We start from the raw sequence: 20,000 nt of genomic DNA on the forward strand, positions 1-20,000 counted from the left end.
ATGATCAAAAAGGGCATTAAAGTAGGAAAAAACACAAACAAATATGGAGATAAGAGGTTTCTGCCCAACAGCAACGATATAATTCAAGCTGATAAAATGGTTTCTCTCTCCTGATCGTATCAGAAAACCAGACACTCTTCCAGACACTCTTCTCCAGAATGATTAGATATCAGAGTAAATGGAGTGAACCAAAGTCAACAAACGACACAGTGAATTGTCAAGTAAATAGAGCGCAAGGAAAGTAAACTTTTTGATGCACTTTGTATTTAAATGATGTATGCCAATGGCCACTGAGGAGAGCAATGCATGAGGGCAGACAGACAGACAGTCAGAATGTTTTCTTCATTTTGTAGTATGATAACACACTGTACGTCTATACCACTGTTTCTCAATCTGAGGTCCGGGGAACCACCAGCAGTCCAAATGGACTCTTACGGGTCTGTAACTCTGAGAGGATTTTACAGTGTCGATTGGAGACCCAGAGATAAAAAACGGAAATAAATGAGAAAGGTTGAGAATCACTGGACTATACTACAGTTGAGCTGTTATCCGTTTTGAAGCCACGGCCTTTGCTATCTAGCTAAGGAAAAGCGTGAAACGCTCGTCTAGACGCGCTGAAACTCTAAGCTATAGTCCTTCCTTAAAGGGATTGTAGGCAACATTAAGCCTAAATTTGTATATAAATATTTGTATATATATTTTTTGCATTTTTTCCCCTCTATCAGCCACTATATAATGATGCTGGGGTGTTTTCCTGCATTGAAACACAGTCCTCTTTCTGAAATCCGTATTTTCCCTACTGTTTATGTATGTCCGGGACGTAAATTAACGCACGCATGTGCGCATCCGTGCGCGTCCGTGTCCGTGTGAACTTTTTACTTTCGGTTTTAAAACGCTCTCAAACTTCTTTTTTGAGGCACAGAATTTACTTTTAATGTGTTTGGATAGAATTTAGTTGTTTAACTTCATATATGTGGTCAATTTATCATGAAAGGGCTTATTTAAAAAAAAAAAATCAGAGAACCGGCAGGGGCGGGCAGTTCTGCGAATTGTATCCGAATAAAGCAACCTATATTCGGCATGGCCCGTTTAGAAGTCCCCTTACTGTAACTCTATGGAAGTCCTACCTGCGTCACCCCCTGGTGGTCGGGGAAACAAAACTGCTGGAGTTTTTTTCTTTGTTTATCTCTGAACTTGCCTACAATCCCTTTAAGATAACATAAGATAAGACAAGACGTGTATTGATCCCGCATGGAAAATCGTCGTCAAAGACCGAGCAGTACAGATTACAGGCTTAGAAAAAAGTGCTGTAGACAGTGACACAGCATGATGGAAAGACATTACAGTCAAACTAACACCATCATTAACTTGGCAGAGATTTTTTAGATATATAAATATACATATAAATAAGATATCGTCTCTGTCGGGTGGAAACCACATACAGTATGTCCAAAACTGTTACTTTTCAGGATTCAAATAAAAAAAACATCAAAAGCAGCAGATCCTCAAGCTCAAAATGCGACGCATTTCGAGCTTGAGGATCTGCTACTTTTGATGTTTTTGTGTGACGCTGTAGTACGATCAAGTAGCGTTAATTTACAAAAAAAAACACACAAAGTTAAGAATGTGGAGAGAAGAGGTTTCTGCCCGACAGCAACGATAATATGCGACATACAGGATACGACACTATACAGCCTCATCAGTGCTAGCATATAGTGCACGACAAGGAAAGAGCGCACAGCTCGGACGCTGGCTGTCTGAACAGGGCGCACAGCAAGGCTCTGTGAAGCAGTCTGCTGTGTGTCCCCATTACTAGAGGATTCACCTGGTGAGATTCCAGCAGTGTTGTTGTTCTGTCTCCACAACACAGAAACTGTGGCTGTGCCGTTCGCTGTGTTAGTATTTATCCAGGCGCCAGCCAGCCAGCCTCCTCTGGCCTGATGCGCGCGTGTGTGTGTGTGTGTGTGTGTGTGTGTGTGTGTGTGTGTGTGTGTGTGTGTGTGTGTGTGTGTGTGTGTGTGTGTGTGTGTGTGTGTGTGTGTGTGTGTGTGTGTGTGTGTGTGTGTGTGTGTGTGCTTGTGCTTGCATGCTTTTGTGCGCGTGTGTGTTGTTTGTTTGTCAGCCTGCATCATGTCAGGTCACATTGATTTCCTTTCACTCCAGGCAAATATAGTATACCTCACACAATAAATCAGAGATTCTCAACCTTTTACATTTCAAGGAGCCCCAGTTTTGATATACATTAGGCCACAGGTCCCAGTTTTAATTTAACAATGATTGTGTTTTTGTTTGTGGTCAAGGAAAACCTAATGATGTTAAGAATGTAATTTCGATAGAATGTTATTTAGACAGATGCAATGTTCCAAGGGCGCAGATAGCTGTGTGTGTGTGTGTGTGTGTGTGTGTGTGTGTGTGTGTGTGTGTGTGTGTGTGTGTGTGTGTGTGTGTGTGTGTGTGTGTGTGTGTGTGTGTGTGTGTGTGTGTGTGTGTGTGTGTGTGTGTGTGTGTGTGTGTGTGTGTGGATCACATAACTTGATATCTCTACTAGATATCTGTGATTCTGCCAATTGGAATCTTTTATTTTGTATCTACTTCTCAAAATAGTGATTATTAACCTTGTTTATTGAATAGATTTCATGCTTACTCTGCTTATGCCGATCTCGCACTTGTAAGTCGCTCTGGATAAGAGCGTCTACTAAATGCCTCAATTGTAAATTGTACTTTAGAATGTATATAACAAGAACATACACATAGACATGGTCACAAGATCCAGATAATAATAATAGTATAGGTAGGCTAAGTGTAACAACAACCATCCTTCCTTGGCACCCACCCACCTCCATAATTGTGGACAGCCGACCACGACCATATTGCACCATAGGAAATAAATGAAAGGGGAAAAAACACACACATCAGCTCATCATTACCATCCTCCCAGATGGAGATGGGCCTGTCTGTCCCCTGCTACTGAGCAACAGCTACCTCCTCCTGCTTCCATAATTAATGGCACGAATGGAAGTGAAGCATAAATGAAAATTTTAACCTATTGTTTCTAGTTGCAGGAAGACTATTCAGCTCTTTCCTTGCTCTATACATTACTGTGTGTTGCCATAGTATCGGTAAGTGTCAAGTTCAACCTCATAGTCCACAAAAGCTTGCTTTACTGGTATAATTAATCTACAGGTACAGTTGTGAACAAAAGTTTACATACATTTGTAAAGAACATGTATGTCATGGCAGTTTTGACTTTCCAATCATTTCTAAAATTCTTATTTTTCTGTGATTAGAGCAAATACTTCTTTGCCACACAAAAGAAAAATCACAAAGTTTCTGTTATTTTCATGAATTTGTTATGGGTTTTCTGAAAATGTGCAGCAATATTTTGTAAGTATAAACTGCATGGCACAGTTGCGTCACTGCCACAAAAGCGCAAGCTATCACCTAATGTTGAGAGAAAATTGATCAAGTTGGTCAAGAGTAAACTGAGAACCACCAAAAAGCAGGTCTGCAATGAATTAGAAGCTGCTGGAACACAGGTGTCAGTGTCCACAGTCAACCGTGTTTTACATCACCATGGGCTAAAAGGCTGCCGTGCAAGAAAGAAGCCCTTGCTCCAGAAGTGGCATCTTAAGGCTCAACTGAAGTTTTTGGCTGATTACATGGACAAAGACAAGGCCTTCTGGAGGAAAGTTCTGTGGCCAGATGAAACAAAAATGTAGCTGTTTGGCCCCAATGGCCCCAATGACAATAACCCTCTCGATTCCAGTTTGGAAGCGAGAGGGTGAGGCCTTTTACCCCACTAACCCTGGTAGTATTATGCTCTGGGCCTGTTTCGAAATATTAGCATTGCTGTTTGTATATTTTTGACCCAGCAGATTTGGTCACATTTTCAGAAACCCCATAGTAAATTCATGAAAATAAAAGTTGTGATGTTTTTGTATGATAAAGAAGTATTTGCAACCTATCACAGAAAAATAAGAATTTTGAAATGATTGGAAAGTCAAACTGCCATGACATACATGTTCTTTACAGTATGTAAACTTTTGATCACAACTGGTCCTTGAGGAAAGCAAAAGTCCAAGGCCACATGTCTGTAACTCTGAGTGTGAAAATGGATTATGGATCCATTTGGTTCCATTTCTACACTCCAGAGTTATGGTAGTCCTTACATTTAAAAGGTTTGGGAACCACTGCCACAGGCTAATCCGCTGCTGGTAAACAGGCCTCATGGAATTAATGGTATTGAGACAGGAATTGACAAGGATTCATTCATCGGTATGGTCTTTCTTCAGCGTGGATGAGCTGGTGTCTCCTGAGATTACTCAACTGAACGAAACTCTTGTCACACACTTTACAGAGGAAAGGTCTTTCTCCAGTGTGGATACGCTGATGGCTCCCTAGACTACCTGACTGTTTGAAACTCTTGTTACACTGTTGACAGTGGTAAGGCTGTTCCCCAGTATGGATACGCTGGTGTATCTTCAGATTTCCTATCCTATTGAAACTCTTGCCACACTGTTTACAGAGGAAAGGTTTTTCTCCAGTGTGGATATGCTGGTGTTTCTTCAAGTAATCTGACGTGCTGAAACTCTTGCCACACTGTTTACAGTGGTATGGTTTTTCTCCTGTATGAATACGCTGGTGTTTCGTCAAGTCACCTGACTGACTGAAACTCTTGTGACACCGTATACAGAGGAAAGGTTTTTCTCCTGTATCCTCCTGTATCCCTGTGTCACATGGTTTACAGATGTGGATTATCTTTCCTGTGTAGGTCGGCCGATGTGTCTTTAATTCCCCCGCATGACTTAAAGTCCTGGTGAGCCCTTGATGAGATCTTTGTTCGTTTGTGTCTTCTTGTCCCTGGCCGGTCACAGAGCTAGGCGGGATCTGTCCATTCATCATTTGATGTCCATTCATCATTTGACAGTAGAGGTCACGGTGGCTGCTCTTCATGTTTTGATGGCGGAAGACCTGAGACATGAAGGCTTATGACCACTAAAGAACAGAAGGCAGGAGCTGAAAGAGTTGGCCTTATGTATGATCTCTCTTTCTCAATTCTCTCTCCACTCTGCCACTATCTCTGTTCTGTTCTCTCTATTGCTGATCACTCTCTGACCTCTACGCTTTTCTATCTCTCTCTTTCACTCTATATAACTCCTGGTCACAGTCATCAAATAGATCCCTGCTGTAGAAGCATCTCTACTCTTTATATAGGCTTAGCATAGGTATGGTCTAATGTTAGACAAACCGTTGCCATGCGTGCAAGCATAGCAACCACAATTTGTGCAGGTGCCACTGCAGCACACCTGAAGGGCTGAAGAGAAAGATTTGTAATATGTGGTTCTCAAAGAGGGTCCTTGAGGGGGTTCCAGTGGGTCCCAGCAAAATGAGGAACAGTTTAAACACTTAGCCTTTTTTTATACCTCCTATTCAACAATAAGCAATCTACAAGCTTCTTGCGAGCTTGTAGATTGTTATTGTTACAGTAAGTGTGGACAAATCTTGACAACTCCTCTCTTATGGGAGTCCCTGGTACACAGACTGTGACTTGCCCGTGGTCCTGCCTATATACGGCCATATGGTTATGTCTGAGTCAGAGTGACGTGGCCGCGGTCCTGCGGCCGGCCGGCCCTCCCATTAGCCAATGGTAATATAGGATGTTTAATCATTTAGACCGTGTGCAGATGTATCGTGCCAGAATCTAAGCTCAAACTAAGCTTATTTATTTATAACACAGACACCACTGAGCGCACATGGGAAGAGAATCAATGACATTTGCATCTGTGCACACGCTCTCGAGGTTATCCAACTGAGGGAATGATGAATGCTGGGCGATAGTTGTCGCATCGCGACACGCTTGCAGATCTGCTATTGTCGGCATTAGGCTTAGGGTAACCCATTTAAACCGCGAAAGCATCTGTGTCATTTTATATTTAGTGTCACTCTTAGGATTTAGAACAGTGGTTTAAAAAAGTGGTTCTCAAAAATAGCAGATATACAAGCTCTTGCTGCGCCTCGAGCTTGTGCATCTGCTATTTTTGAGCATTTTTTGTGTGTGTGTGTGTGTGTGTGTGTGTGTGTGTGTGTGAGACAGGCATCCAGCTGCAGGACTCTAACAGGACGTTGAGTATCCAGCGTGTGCGTGAGGAGGATGCAGGGGTGTACACCTGCACCGCCTGCAACCAGCGCGGCTGTGTGCACTCCTCCGCCGCCGTGCGCGTCATCGGTGAGACACGCACGAACACACACACACACACACACACACACACAACCCCTAAACCTATAACCTCTAATCTAGTCCAATCATGACCGTAAGCCCACCCCGAATCTTTCCCTAATTGTAAGTCTAATGCTACAAACTACCATTTCTCTTGTGAGGACCAGGAAAATTGTCTTCACAATGTTTATTTCTCAAATTCTACTACACTTGGGCCCCACAAGTACAGAAATACAAACACACACACACACACACTGCTTGCATACATGCTCATATGTTGAACAAACGCACACCTGAGTTCACTCAGTCGTTGTCATCATCACATGCTGTTTCGCACTCGAGTGCACTCACGCATGAAAGTAAACATGCCCGCCTTACACACACACGCACGCACGCACGCACGCACGCACGCACGCACGCACGCACGCACGCACGCACGCACGCACACCTGCCTATAATTCTTTGCATTGTGTGGGAAACCTCATATGACCAAACCCTTCAAGTTTCAAGAGTTCAAAATAGCAGATCTACAAGCTCAAAACTTGCTTGTAGATCTGCTATTTTTTGATACTTTTGTGTGACGCTGTAGTTTGACAAAGTGGTGTGTTCATTTACGAAAACAAAGTTTAAATATGGACTTAAGAGGTTCCTGCCCGACAGCGCGCGCACACACACACACACACACACACACACACACACACACACACACACACACACACACACACACACACACACACACTTAAACTGTCTATGTTAGTATCCATTATCTGTGCCCCACTGTTCTGCCGGGGCTCCGAGTGGCTCCTGAAACGTGTCTCTGTGTAAAATCACGCCGGCAGCCCATAGGCTAGCTGACACGTTTCATATTCCATGATGAATTATTCATTGCTTTCAGTGGAGTGATGTGCTGATGAATGCCTGGATCAGATAAACGGCTGTTTAAAGGCTGTGTAAACTAAAGGAGTTCATGTACACACTGTGATGGTCTGTCTGTGGAACAGCACCCCTTACAGTTGTGATGGAGTACTGTCAAGAGAAAGCGGTCGAAGTTGAAATGGTTTTCTGTTCTGTCTAGTACTGACCGTCAACCAGGGCTGCAATTATCCATTATTTTCTTAGCAATTATTTATTTTCTATGGATTACTTTTAAGATTAATCGAGGAAATGTAATATTTATAAAAAAGCATTTATTTCAACGAATTGATTAACCAGTTAAGCCCTAGTAGATTCGCGAGTTTCATTATTTTAAAGACTTTTCACTTATAATGAAACGTTCAAAATAGTGATCGATTACTTATCGATTTAAAAAAAATAATCAATTAAATCTATTTGTTTTATCAACTAACGTGAACACCCCCTAACGTGAACAACTTTTCTTTCTTTCTTTGTTTGTTTGTTTGTTTCTTTCTTTGTTTGTTTCTTTCTCTCTTTCTTTCTCTATCAGGTTCCAGTGACAAGGCCAACGTGGAGGTGGTCATTCTCATCGGGACAGGAGTCATCGCTGTGTTCTTCTGGGCTCTGTTGCTGCTCATCTTCTGCAACGTCAAGAGGGTGTGTGTGTGTGTGTGTGTGTGTGTGTGTGTGTGTGTGTGTGTGTGTGTGTGTGTGTGTGTGTGTGTGTGTGCGTGTGCGCGTGTGTGTGTTTGTGCGCGCGTGTGTGTGTTACTGGTGAGCCTAATCCCAGCGTGGGAGTCAATCTGGTTCTAATGACATACATTATAATAAGACACAAATTCATTTTTATTTTCCTCATATTCAATTAGATACAGTTGCTGCTCCGCAGTAACCTTCAGGGAGGTTATGTAAACAGCATGTTAATTTACATATGTTTACTGTACGCACTACGCTTGCTCGCTCTCTCTCTCTCTCTCTCTCTCTCTCTCTCTCTCTCTCTCTCTCTCCGTCCTCCATTAATTCAAGTCAGTATTTTTAATTGTCAGGGAAGCGTGTGAACACCAGAGAGAAAATATCATATTAAAATGAAGAAATCTACTTGCCTGCATGCGCTCGTTCTGTTGTGTAAATTAACTTCAACTAAAAGGGGAAAACCTTTTCTTTTTTACTGAAACCAAAATAAAAACAAACGAAAAAACTAAAATGAACAATGCAAAACAAATAAAAACTTAAACTAACACAAACAAAATAGATTTGCATGTGAAATCATCTTTGTTTTAGTTTTCCCCCCATTATATGTGATGTTGTGCATTCTTTCATCCTACCCTTTTCAGCTTTGATAAATAAAGGTTTTCCTCACAAAAACCTGAAAAAAACAAATAGAAACTAAATTAAAACTAGTTAAAACTAACTAATGAGTATTTAAAAACTATAATAATTCTGGTATGGAGCCAACGCTAATGTAAAGTAGCTACAGTATACGTTGTTGAGCCATCAGGGCTCTATACTAGTGTGTTTTCTATTTTCGCTCTACATTAAATATCTTTGCTGAAAATAGCAGATTTACAAGCGTAAAGCGTTGTAAGCTTGTAGATCTGCTATTTTCTGCGCAGCCACAGATTTCTGCGTCGACACAAATAGCAGATCTACAAACTGTAGATTGCGTTGTAGAGAGCTTGTAGATTGGCTATTTGTGGCGTAGTAATTTGGTGTAGACTCTACACCAAATCCTCTACACTGTATAGTTGTTTTGACAAAGAATATAGCGTAAGTCAGGGGTCTTCAACATTTTTCAGGCCAAGGACCCCTCAGCTGAGAGAGACACAAAGCAAGGAGCAAGGAGCATAGATAGCTTCATAGACTTATCTTTGATAAGATGGTCTATGAAGCTAGATAGTCTTTTCTTGGATTCATGTTAATGTGTATTTTCAGACAGTTAACCTTTAAAACCCTCAATATTTAGTCAACTTGACCATTGTACTTGGTCTGCTCTTTTTCCCTCTACACTAACTCTCCGAAAATAGCCGATCCACACGCTGCGAGGCGTTGTGAGCTTGTGGATCGGCTATTTTCGGCTAACGTTCCGCATCACACAAAGATTTAAAGGCGGACCCCCGGTAGTTACTCTGAGGACCCCCTAGGGGACCCGGACCCCCTGTTGAAAACCCCTGGGTTAAAGACACAGAAGAGAAAGATTGAAATGACGAAAGCAGCCGACCCTATAAAATGAGTTGGCTGTAAAGTGTCATCATCCGTCAGTTAATGTGTGGATGGATTCAAGGCTTATCTCTGTAATGCAGTGACAGATCACACTGCCGGAGGCCTTTCTCTCTCTCACACACAGTTGAAATCACATCAGTGTGTATTCACGATATCGCCAGGGAACAAATGGATACGTCAGTGGAAGTAATATAAGCAATACGGAACGTATAAGATATTTGTTATACCGAGGCAATCGGCTATTAAATAATATGAAGCCTCTTTGTAAGATATACAGTAGAAGTAATTTGTTTTTTGCACTACAGAACAATCATGACGAAGTATAATTCAGGTTTAAGGGATTAAATCAAATCCCATTATAATCAGTGGTTATCAAAGTGGGGTCCTTGGGGGGGGTTTCAGGCAGGGTCGACCCCCAGCAAAATGAGTGATAGTTAGGAACCAAATGGACTCCTACCGGTTAGTGTACAAATGTGTACAAATCACGCGCTGTGAGCGTGTAAATTGAATTGGTGCTTACTGTATGTGCTTCATAATTCATTATTTTATGGTTGGGTCCTGGCTGGGGGTCCCTTCGTAGAGATGTAGTCAAAAGCACATTATTTCTCTTTGAGATGTAGTGGAGTGAAGTCATATTGTCGTACAAATTGAAAGTACAAACACTCACTTTACTTACTGTAAGTACAGTACTCAAGTAAAGGTCTCTCTGTCTCTATCTCACTGTCCCCTGCAAACACTCGCTGCTCTTTCTCCGCGGCTCCTGTTTACATGTCGTTGCTGTCGGGCAGAAACCTTGTATTTCCATATTTAAACTTTTTACATTTTGTTGTAAATGAACGCCTTATACTTCGTCATACAAGATGGTTAGGCGTCGTGAGCTTGTAGATCGGCTATTTTCACTATATTAAATATATATATATTTTTTAATAATAATAAAAAGGAACTTATTAAAGGTTTTGGACTTAAGAGTTTTTCCACCCGACATGCGATACGATTAGTCTTTCACATTCATGTCACATCTCCTCTCCGTTCTATACGCAGCAGCAGCAGAGTCTGTGGTCTCTCTGTTGTCCTTATCTCAACTGAAGCCTCATCTCTCTCTCTCTCTCTCTCTCTCCCGGTGCCTTTAAGGTGAACCCGGCCGACATAAAGACAGGCTATCTGTCTATCATCATGGACCCGGGGGAGGTGCCACTGGACGAGCAGTGTGAATACTTACCGTACGACTCCTCGCAGTGGGAGGTCTCCCGAGACAGGCTGCGTCTGGGTGAGGAACCGACGACGCGCCCGCTCCGGGGCGGGCGTGGGTGGGAGAGAGAGGCGTGCGAGAGGGTGGATGGATGGCTGGGTGGGTGGATACAGGGGTGTGTGTGTGGGTGGATACAGGGGTGTGTGTGTGTGTGTGTGTGTGTGTGTGTGTGTGTGTGTGTGTGTGTGTGTGTGTGTGTGTGTGTGTGTGTGTGTGTGTGTGTGTGTGTGTGTGTGTGTGTGTGTGCTTGTATTACTGTGAGGGCCAAATGTCCCGACAAGTACTTCTCTTCGCCGTCCTCAGACGAGCCATTTCAATCCTCCATACATTTTTTGGGTGCTTTTTTTTGTGCTTTCCTCACCAGAATCTTTCTTTTAGCACATCCATTGTATAGTACAATTTGAGAAATAGACATTGTGAGGAATTTGATTTTACTCCTCACAATAGAAATAGTTGTTGTATGGATACAAAAGGAGTTAAGATTACAATTAGGAAGAAATTCAGGTTTGGGTTATGATTAGTCAGTTAGAGGTTAGGTTTATGGGTTGGGGTTAGAGTTATGCCAATTTGTAGTTGCGTTGTGAGCTTGTAGATCCACCATTTCTGTCTATTTTTCAGCGATTTTGGGCTATTTTCTATGGCATCCTAAAATTTTGATTGTCCTCAGCAGTATAGTTATACAAACCTGTGTGTGTGTGCGTGCGAGTGTGTGTGAGCGAGTGTGTGAGCGAGTGTGGAATGAGAGCCGCTAGATAGCTGAAACTAAATTAGTTTTTCCATTTCCACAATCCTTAATGGTTGTGTGTGTCAGCAGAGTGCACTGTTAAATATTGTGTTCATTTCTCTGTGCAGACAGACACCCTACAGCGTCTGTCTGTTCCCCGTTCACTGGCTGATGGGAACATTTAGCCTTTTACAATAACGCCACTGCGAGTTAATTCTTGTCCCTCGCTCCGTCGATATTAAAGCCACACCAATATATCGGCCATTATTTGACTTATTTTTAACGTCATCGGTATTAGCATAGTTTTTTTTGCCACTTTGAACTTTTACCACGTCCCTATTTTGGTCAGGTAATTAAAGGTAGTCTAAGTGATACTTTTGGGTTAAAAGTACAAACGTTTTTTTGTTAAAAGCGCTACTGTATATACTGATTCTGAGTAATCATTGCTATAGAGTGTTTGGTCAGTAACAGGAGTCTCCCTGTCTCTCCAGCTCTTTAATAAACAGAAAATAAATGTTCAGGTAGGTTGCAACATTTCAGCCAATCAGGAGAGAGGAAGAGGACCCATTCAGCTTCAGTTTTATAGTGTACCAGTTCCAATTGTCTGTTCATTTCTTTGTGTTCGTCTGAATCCTGTGTGAGCTCCTGATGGGATAAAATTGGTATCCTGCATTTTCTATATAATAAGGAGCCATAGAGACACAGAGACCCCTGTTACTGAACAAACACTCTATAGTAGTGAGTAATGAGGCGCAGTTTACGGAGCTAGTTCAGGCCAGGCAACTCAGGGATTGGGCCATCCGACCAGGTGACTAGTCACATGCATTTTTCTCCTGGTCGGTGGGTTATAAGTATTGCTCTGCCTACCTGTTCATTCTAGTTGCGCTCTTCTGCTGGGCTGTCGTGCCGACGCTGCTGCTGCTCTGTTGCTGAAATCCTGCGGATCTGCTGCTTTGCTTGCCTACGTATGCTGCTACCATGAATAGTCTCATCCCACCGCCTCCCCGGCATCCACCTGTAGGCTCTGTTTCTAGATCCCCGTGGGGGTCTTTATTCACTCCCTGTAAATGCTATTTGGCATGTAACATTTATTAAAATGTTATTCTTACAGGGAGTGAATGGATTCAGAGACCTGACGCCAAACTATGCTTCTTTATGCTTCCTATATCTATGCTCAAGCTTGCTTAATAAAAATATATTCTAATCCAATCCAATTGTTGTCTGACTGAACTATCAGAATGTAGAGCTATTTAACACTTATTTTAACAAAAACATATCACTTAAAGGGATATTTCACTTTCAAAAAAAATTTTGGTCATTTTGTCGTCTACTCAGGCTTTTGTGAGCACCCCAGACAGTTTTTAAGTTGCTTGATTCAGTATTTAGATTTTTTAAAATGTTATCAGACACTCCTCCTTCCTATACAAACCCATTATAACTTCAAACTCCATTTTTAACATGTTAGATTCATCAAAAACACCCGTCCTTGGTTCTGGTGACTCATCCTGCCCTCCTAATACGTGAGGGGGCTGTGCTTTTTCAATAACTTTTTGCATTTATTTTATTTTATTTTTTCATTTTTTTCATTTTCCAAAATAATTATCAAAAATAAATGAAAAAATGTATTGAATAAACACGGTCTCCTCACGTATTAGAAGGACAATATCAGTCACCAGAACCAAGGACAGGTGTTTTAGATGAATCTAACCTGGTTAAAATGGAGTTTGAAGTTACAATGGGTTTGTATAGGAAGGGGGCGTGTGTGATAAAATGAATATCAAATATCTAAATACTGAATCAAGCAACTTAAAAACGGTCCAGTGTGTGCCCAGAAGCCTGAGTAGACGATAAAATTACCCAAATTAGTTTTGAAAGTGAAATATCCCTTTAACCTACCTTTAATTATAGGCGAAGATTTTCAAAAGTTAAAAAAAATAGCTAATCTCGAAAAAAAATTGTTGATATTATACTTTTATTATACGTTTAGACTGATGATAGGTTCTTGGTTTACCTATGATCCTAGATTTTTATGCATTTGATGTATTTCTCGTGTTTACCTTGCTTCTGTAAATCACTCTGGATTAAGAGTGTCTGCTAAATGCCTAAATTGTAAATGACCAAAAAAACAACAATTTGAAATATGGACATACAGTATGAGGACAGTGACGATATTCTTTGTGGACATTCTTGTTCTTTGTGAACATTCTTGGTCTTTCTTTCCCTTATTTTCATCCATACTGTACGCGTGCAGGGAAGTCGCTGGGCCACGGGGCCTTTGGGAAAGTAATGGAGGCAGCTATCTGTGGCACCAACAAGAACAACAGCACCGACACCGTGGCCGTAAAGATGCTGAAGGGTGAGATTTTAAGAGAGAGAGAGTGTGTGTGTGTGTGTGTGTGTGTGTGTGTGTGTGTGTGTGTGTGTGTGTGTGCGTGTGCGTGTGCTAGTGCGTGTGCGTGCACACGCACGCTGCAGGCCGTGTATGTGATTTGTCCCAGCGGTGGAATGGCCTTCCCACTCGAATCGAGACGACAAGTAACTCCAACCCAATGGTGGAAAAAGTACTAAAAGTTTTTACTAAAGTAAAAGTAACAATACTGCAATGTAGAAATACTGTCACAAGTAAAAGTCTGGAATTCAAAATTAATTGAGTAAAAGTACAAAAGTATTGGTATCAAAATATATACTTAAAGTACCAAAAGTATAAAGTACTCATTGTTTGTTTGTTGTATACAAAAATAAAAAAGGGAAACATTTTATGGAAGTACAGCTTAGTGTCTTAGGAGTATAGAGATCTGAGATCTTATATTAGTGTTAAGAAGTTCAAGGTTCAAGGTCTTTATTAATGTCCCAAGAGGGCAATTAGGTTTACAGCAAGAGGTAGTGGTTTAAAACATACAAACAGTACAGGACAACAACAGACATGAAACACCATAGCATAAACAGAAACCAGGGCGCATCTAGTGCAAGTATAGAATTGTTATCCTATTTTATTTTACATATCATTGCTGTCAGGCAGAAACCTTGTATCTCCATATTTCAACTTTTTATGTTTTGGGGTAAATTGATGCACTACACATCATACAAGAGTGTTGCACACCCGGCAGCGACGACATACATACTTATTATGTGCAATCATACCAATGTAACATATTCATGAAAAACTAAAATACACAAAATAAATAAATAAAAGCATGCTTTTCAACCACAGCATATTGCAAACTCAGGAATTAAGGCTCATTCCTCTGCGGCACTCGTTGATTCAGTGTGAAAGAGCTAAATGTCCCACATGTATTATATAAATGGAGAGAGAGAGAGAGAGAGAGAGAGAGAGAGAGAGAGAGAGAGAGAGAGCATGGATACTGTATGTGGTACTGTGCATTGGTTCAATATTATTTATAGAAACCCACAGACACACTTAACCACTTTCACTTTCGCTTAATTCTTAGCAGATCTACAAGCTCACAACGTGTTGCGATGTGACGCGTTGTGAGCTTGTAGATCGGCTATTTTTGCTATTTTCGTGTGACAGTGTAGTACCGTAGTAGGGCCTTCATTTACGGGGAAAAGAAAGAGTTAAAATATGGAGATACAAGGTTTCTGCCCGACAGAGATGATATGATTTACATATATACATATGTAAATGGTGAAAAGAGCAAGCATTGCAGTTTGTTTTTGCCTGCGTTTCAGAGGGAGCCACAGCCAGCGAACACAAGGCTCTGATGTCAGAGTTGAAGATCCTCATTCACATTGGAAACCACCTGAACGTGGTCAACCTCTTAGGTGCTTGCACCAAAGCAAATGGTGAGTAGAGTATTGTATTGGCATCAATTTAAAAGCAAACATTGCACCTTAAAAGCACCAACTTGTAAAACTAGTAAAAAAAAATTTGTTTCTATTGTGGTTTCATGAAACAGTTAACACCTAACCAACAGACAAACCAACAGAGTGCAGACAAGAGAAACTAAAACATTAACCGTTAACACAATTATAACAAACTCAATAGAAGTTATGAAGCCAGGGATGCAATCTAATCAAGGACAACTGGATAAACACTGAAACTGTATCCGTTCTGCTAACGATTTCATTGTCTTCCTCCAGGACCACTGATGGTGATAGTGGAATACTGTAAGTACGGGAATCTATCCAACTACCTGCGTGCCAAGCGAGAGTTCTTTCTACCATACAGGGTAAGCAAAACTCTAGTTATTTCTTTGTTTGTCCACTCAAAATAGCAAAACACTTTTGGGTGTCACGCAAAAGTAGCGAAAATAGCAGATCGATCATTCCTCTATTGCAATACTTTAAAAATGCACAGTCATCCTGTGAGCCATATTAATACCATCAATCATATATATTGTAATATTCCCTAGGTCACTGCCCTTTACTCTGCTGGCTATGCAGAGCAGCCCTTAAGGGAGCTTGCACTGCAAGTCTTCCATTCATTATAGCTGGTTGACTGGTTGGTTGCTCATGTTATTTAACTTTATTTAGCATTCTGTGCACGAAAAAAAAAAGCAACTGATAGCAGGTTTTATGTATATTGATTATCACCTGGTCATTTGTTCACATCAACACTTCAATCCAGCGAGCAAAATGAAATGATGCACTAGTATGGTACTTCATCTGGGATTTGTACTGAAATACTTGCTTTAAAAAAGTATTCAAAAGTGCAAAGTGCATAGTAATTTTATTATAAATGCATTGCTGTATTAAAATGGTTATATCTTCCAAAAATATTCAAAGATTATCCAGGAAGGACATCTACAGTATAATGGTAAATATGTAGCAAAACTCGAGTTTGTACATTTGAATTCAGCACTCAAACTCACTGAAATGTGTACCGTAACCTGCAACCTGTAATCCACATCCAAGAATTGTTTATTCTGTGATTTACTGTCAAATTACATGTTATGAATATTCTATGCAAGTGCAAATTTCATTGTACGCTTTGTACACATTGATCTCATTTTATTAGTCGTCAAATCAAATCTACAAGCTCTCACATTTTGATACGTATCTACCTTCATATAGATGCCTTTAAAGCAGCACTGTGTAACTTTCCTCTTGTACCCCGGATTTGAACCCGGTTTCCTGCTCATTTTTACCATTGAGCTAATAGAGCCTGCCTGCTTGCTCGGGGGATAAATTGAATCTTGACCATCAGGTCAAAATTCGTGTTAGATCCTGTGTCTAGGTGAGACATGACCTTTGACAGGGTCTCAATAGAAGAGCAGGGAGACAAAATACAACCACCCCAATAGACCCCTTGACAGACAACGTCACACTGATAAGAACCAGTATGCGCACGCAGGCCGGCACCAAATGAAACCCATTCTGTCATGTCTCGCTAGGACGCGCCTCACTAGCCAACACACAAGAGGAGGTTGAATGTACTGAAACCAGCACACCCCGAAAAACAATATATTGGGAATTGATTGCATGAAACAATCACCTGTGCGTTCAGTCTCAATGTTGGTAAACAAATAATTGGTCTATTATATATTGTATTAACCCATTTTGGGCGGGAAACCCTATTTGTAACTATACCTTTCACGACGGGAACCCCTTGTTGGTTCTTGTTGCTATGTATAGTATATAGCAACGTACATCTGTTGTAATCTTTCAATAAATATTTGAAGTTTTTCAGAAAACTTAGATCAGGATTTACAAGGCGTTTTTAGAATCGGCCTCAGGTCTCTCTACCATACAGATTGGACAAAATTACATTTTATTCATTAAAGAAAAAGTGACATAGTGAGGCTTTAACCTTCTTAGATATATAGATAGATAGATAGATAGATAGATAGATAGATGTAGTGCTGCACTGCATTTCGCTGTTTTTTCTTTTTTTTACGCCGTTTGGTGCCCCCCCCCAAGGTTGGTGCCCTGTGCTTCAGCACCTCAAGCCCGTTGGATAAGTTCTGCCATATTATCCAGGTCGAGCTGTGCCTTGTATGTCCATGTATGTATGTTGAATCAGGAGGTCTCTCCACAATTCAAATGAAAAAATAAATTGCTTAATTCTTAGTGGATTGGTTTGTTAAAAATCTTACATGTATAGTTATTTTATGATATACAGTGGGATACTTTTGGTTTTATACCAAAGCACATTATACATATAATAATAATAATAATAATAATAGTACATTTTATTTGTAACTCTAGATTTTTACAAATCTCGGTGCCACAGCGTTTAAAAACAACGACAACAACAACCCTACTTGTTGTAAAAAGTGAATTACAAACGAATTCAATTCAAGGCATAGAAAAAAAGACCTAAAAAAAAAACTAAGAAAATGCTTAAAAGATAGTAACAGTAATAGTGATACGTATATTATGAGGCGTATTTCTTGCATTGGAGTTAAGGCAAGCTGGCCTATACAGTATAATGTGGCGGCGACGTTGACGTACGGCTTCAGTGGCCAATGAGGTGTCTATGTCTTTGTGCCTGTGGCAGGACCGCTCTCCTAAGACTCAGAGCCAGGTGCGAAGGATGATCGAGGCAGGACAAGTGGACCAAAGAGGACGTTCTCCATCCTCCTCACCCATTGGCAGTCCTCGCAGTCAGTCATCCAAAAGGTCCAATCAGAAGAGCGCTCCTGCCGTGGAGACGAGTGAGTCTGTCGCAGTGAGCGACTTTTTAGTTGGTTCTCAATTGTCCAAGTGGACCCTTACGGGTCTGTAACTCTCTGAGGATGTGGAAATGGATGCATTTTTTTTTCTTCTCTTGAAATTAAAAAGGTAGATGTTTTTAATTAACATAATTATTATATTTGCACTCATCGTTGTTTCCAGCGGAGGACCTGTGGAAGACGCCGCTGACCATTGAAGATCTGATCTGCTACAGCTTCCAGGTGGCACGTGGCATGGAGTTCCTCACGTCCAGAAAGGTATACAAACACTTCTTCTGCTGTGAATACTCTGTGTTGCACTAACATACACTGTGTTGTTACACTAACACATTAGGTTGGTACGTTGTCAGTCTCACCCCTGCTGCCGTTTCGTCTATTGTCCTACTGTAAATCAAATTAGTCGAAGCATAATATATAGGTTGCTGCTGAGCAGAAACGGAAAATCAACAATATATTTAAAATAATCTTTTTTCGTGATCGGAAATAACGAACAGATGACAGCTTCTATTGGTGACTTTCTGGAGGCGTAGTTACAGACTTGAAGATTGAGGAAGAGTTGTCTGGCTTGAGGGACTAGTATATAGTCATCCTAATAATAATACATACACTAAGATCAGATAAATATAAAACCTTTAAAAAATACCCACGAAATGGTGATGAGTCAACACAAAACAAATGTCCTTTATTACCTTTAAAACAGGCGTCTTCACCGTTTTCAGGCCAAGGACCCCCTAGCTGAGAGAGAGATGAAGCAGGGACCCCCTCTATACTATATAAAAATTGTGTTTCAGATTTTAAAAAAAATTGTTTACTTGTGCTGCTCTTTTTTCCCTCTACACCAAACACCTCTTCGCCAAAAAATAGCAGATCTACAAGCTCACAACGCCTCGCGCTGTGAGGCGTTGTGAGCTTGTAGATCTGCTATTTTTTGGCTAAAGTTCTCCTCAGAAAAGGGATGCTAGGGTTCAAGTGGTTAAGGTAAAAAAAGATCCTATCACACAAAGATTTGGCGGACCCCCTGTAGCAACTCTGAGGACCCCCTAGGGGTCCCGGACCCCCTGTTGAAGACCCCTGCTTTAAAACATAGATTAATAGAAAAGGTTGAACGCTCTCACAGTTTATAAGGTTACCAGGGCTAGCGCTAGCGCACTTCATAAACTATGTTTTTCTTCACACCAGTCACAATTGAAACGAGTTTCTATGTATTCACATAGTCTGGCTAACGCTGACAGCATGGCAGAGCTCACTAGAGCTCCGCTCATTGTACATTATTCTCTCAGTCACACAGCGTGTGTTTTAATTGGTTCTCATTAGCATCCCTCGCCTGCCAATTCCAGGATTCGTCAGGTTCAACCAACCAGGACGTCACTCACCGCCACCATGTTAGCCAGGCTGCACAATAGAATCCTCCTCAGTCATCATCATTCATCCATTTACAATTAGACAAATGGACTGTGTAGCCTTCATATGGATCATTGTCAGTGGTGCACACAGTCATGAAATAGCTACAATTATTAATTAATTATTAATAACGAAAAAGTGTTTTTAGTGGCTGTATTTTACTTGAGTATTCGTATTTTTGGATACTCATGAATTTCACTCACTACACTTCAAAGACAAATATTGTACTTTTGAATCCACTACATTTCTAAGAGTACTATTATTATTTATTTTGAAAATGTCTGTAAAATCTTTGAACTTTTTTGGAAAATGTCTACATTTGAATACAGCAAGTCACTGATATTAAAAATATATATTATAAGTGCTTCAGCAATTAACTCAAGTACAAATTTGACAAATTTGAGTAATGTTTGACGAGTAGTATCTATACTTTCACTCAAGTACTGCGGTTGAGTACTTTATCCACCACTGAACATTGTTCTCAATGTATGGACAGCACAGTCTGTAAGATGTTCATACATAGCTATTTCTAAAGGAAATAGATTAGGGGTTATAAAGCAAACGAGCCATGAAGAGTTATTAGAGTAATTAGTGAGTTGGAGTAGACTTCAGTGGCTGGCTTCAGAGGCTGTATGATGTTGTACACGCTGTGTGATGTTG

The 20,000-nt window shown here is 40.8% G+C and overlaps 1 protein-coding gene across 1 annotated transcript in view; it reads left to right on the forward strand.

The window, feature by feature from the left end:
- Positions 1-20,000, forward strand: part of flt4 (fms related receptor tyrosine kinase 4) — a 137,729-nt gene that overhangs the window by 99,718 nt on the left and 18,011 nt on the right. Inside the window, exons 16-23 of the mRNA XM_084041495.1 lie at positions 6,095-6,226; positions 7,662-7,768; positions 10,463-10,598; positions 13,556-13,660; positions 14,995-15,108; positions 15,406-15,494; positions 17,765-17,921; positions 18,103-18,197. Of these exons, the coding sequence (XP_083897621.1) occupies positions 6,095-6,226; positions 7,662-7,768; positions 10,463-10,598; positions 13,556-13,660; positions 14,995-15,108; positions 15,406-15,494; positions 17,765-17,921; positions 18,103-18,197 (935 nt within the window). The remainder of the gene's footprint in view (positions 1-6,094; positions 6,227-7,661; positions 7,769-10,462; positions 10,599-13,555; positions 13,661-14,994; positions 15,109-15,405; positions 15,495-17,764; positions 17,922-18,102; positions 18,198-20,000) is intronic.

The sequence above is a fragment of the Gymnoscopelus microlampas genome, assembly GCF_963454915.1.
Source record: "Gymnoscopelus microlampas genome assembly, chromosome: 18".
Classification (NCBI taxonomy): domain Eukaryota; kingdom Metazoa; phylum Chordata; class Actinopteri; order Myctophiformes; family Myctophidae; genus Gymnoscopelus; species Gymnoscopelus microlampas.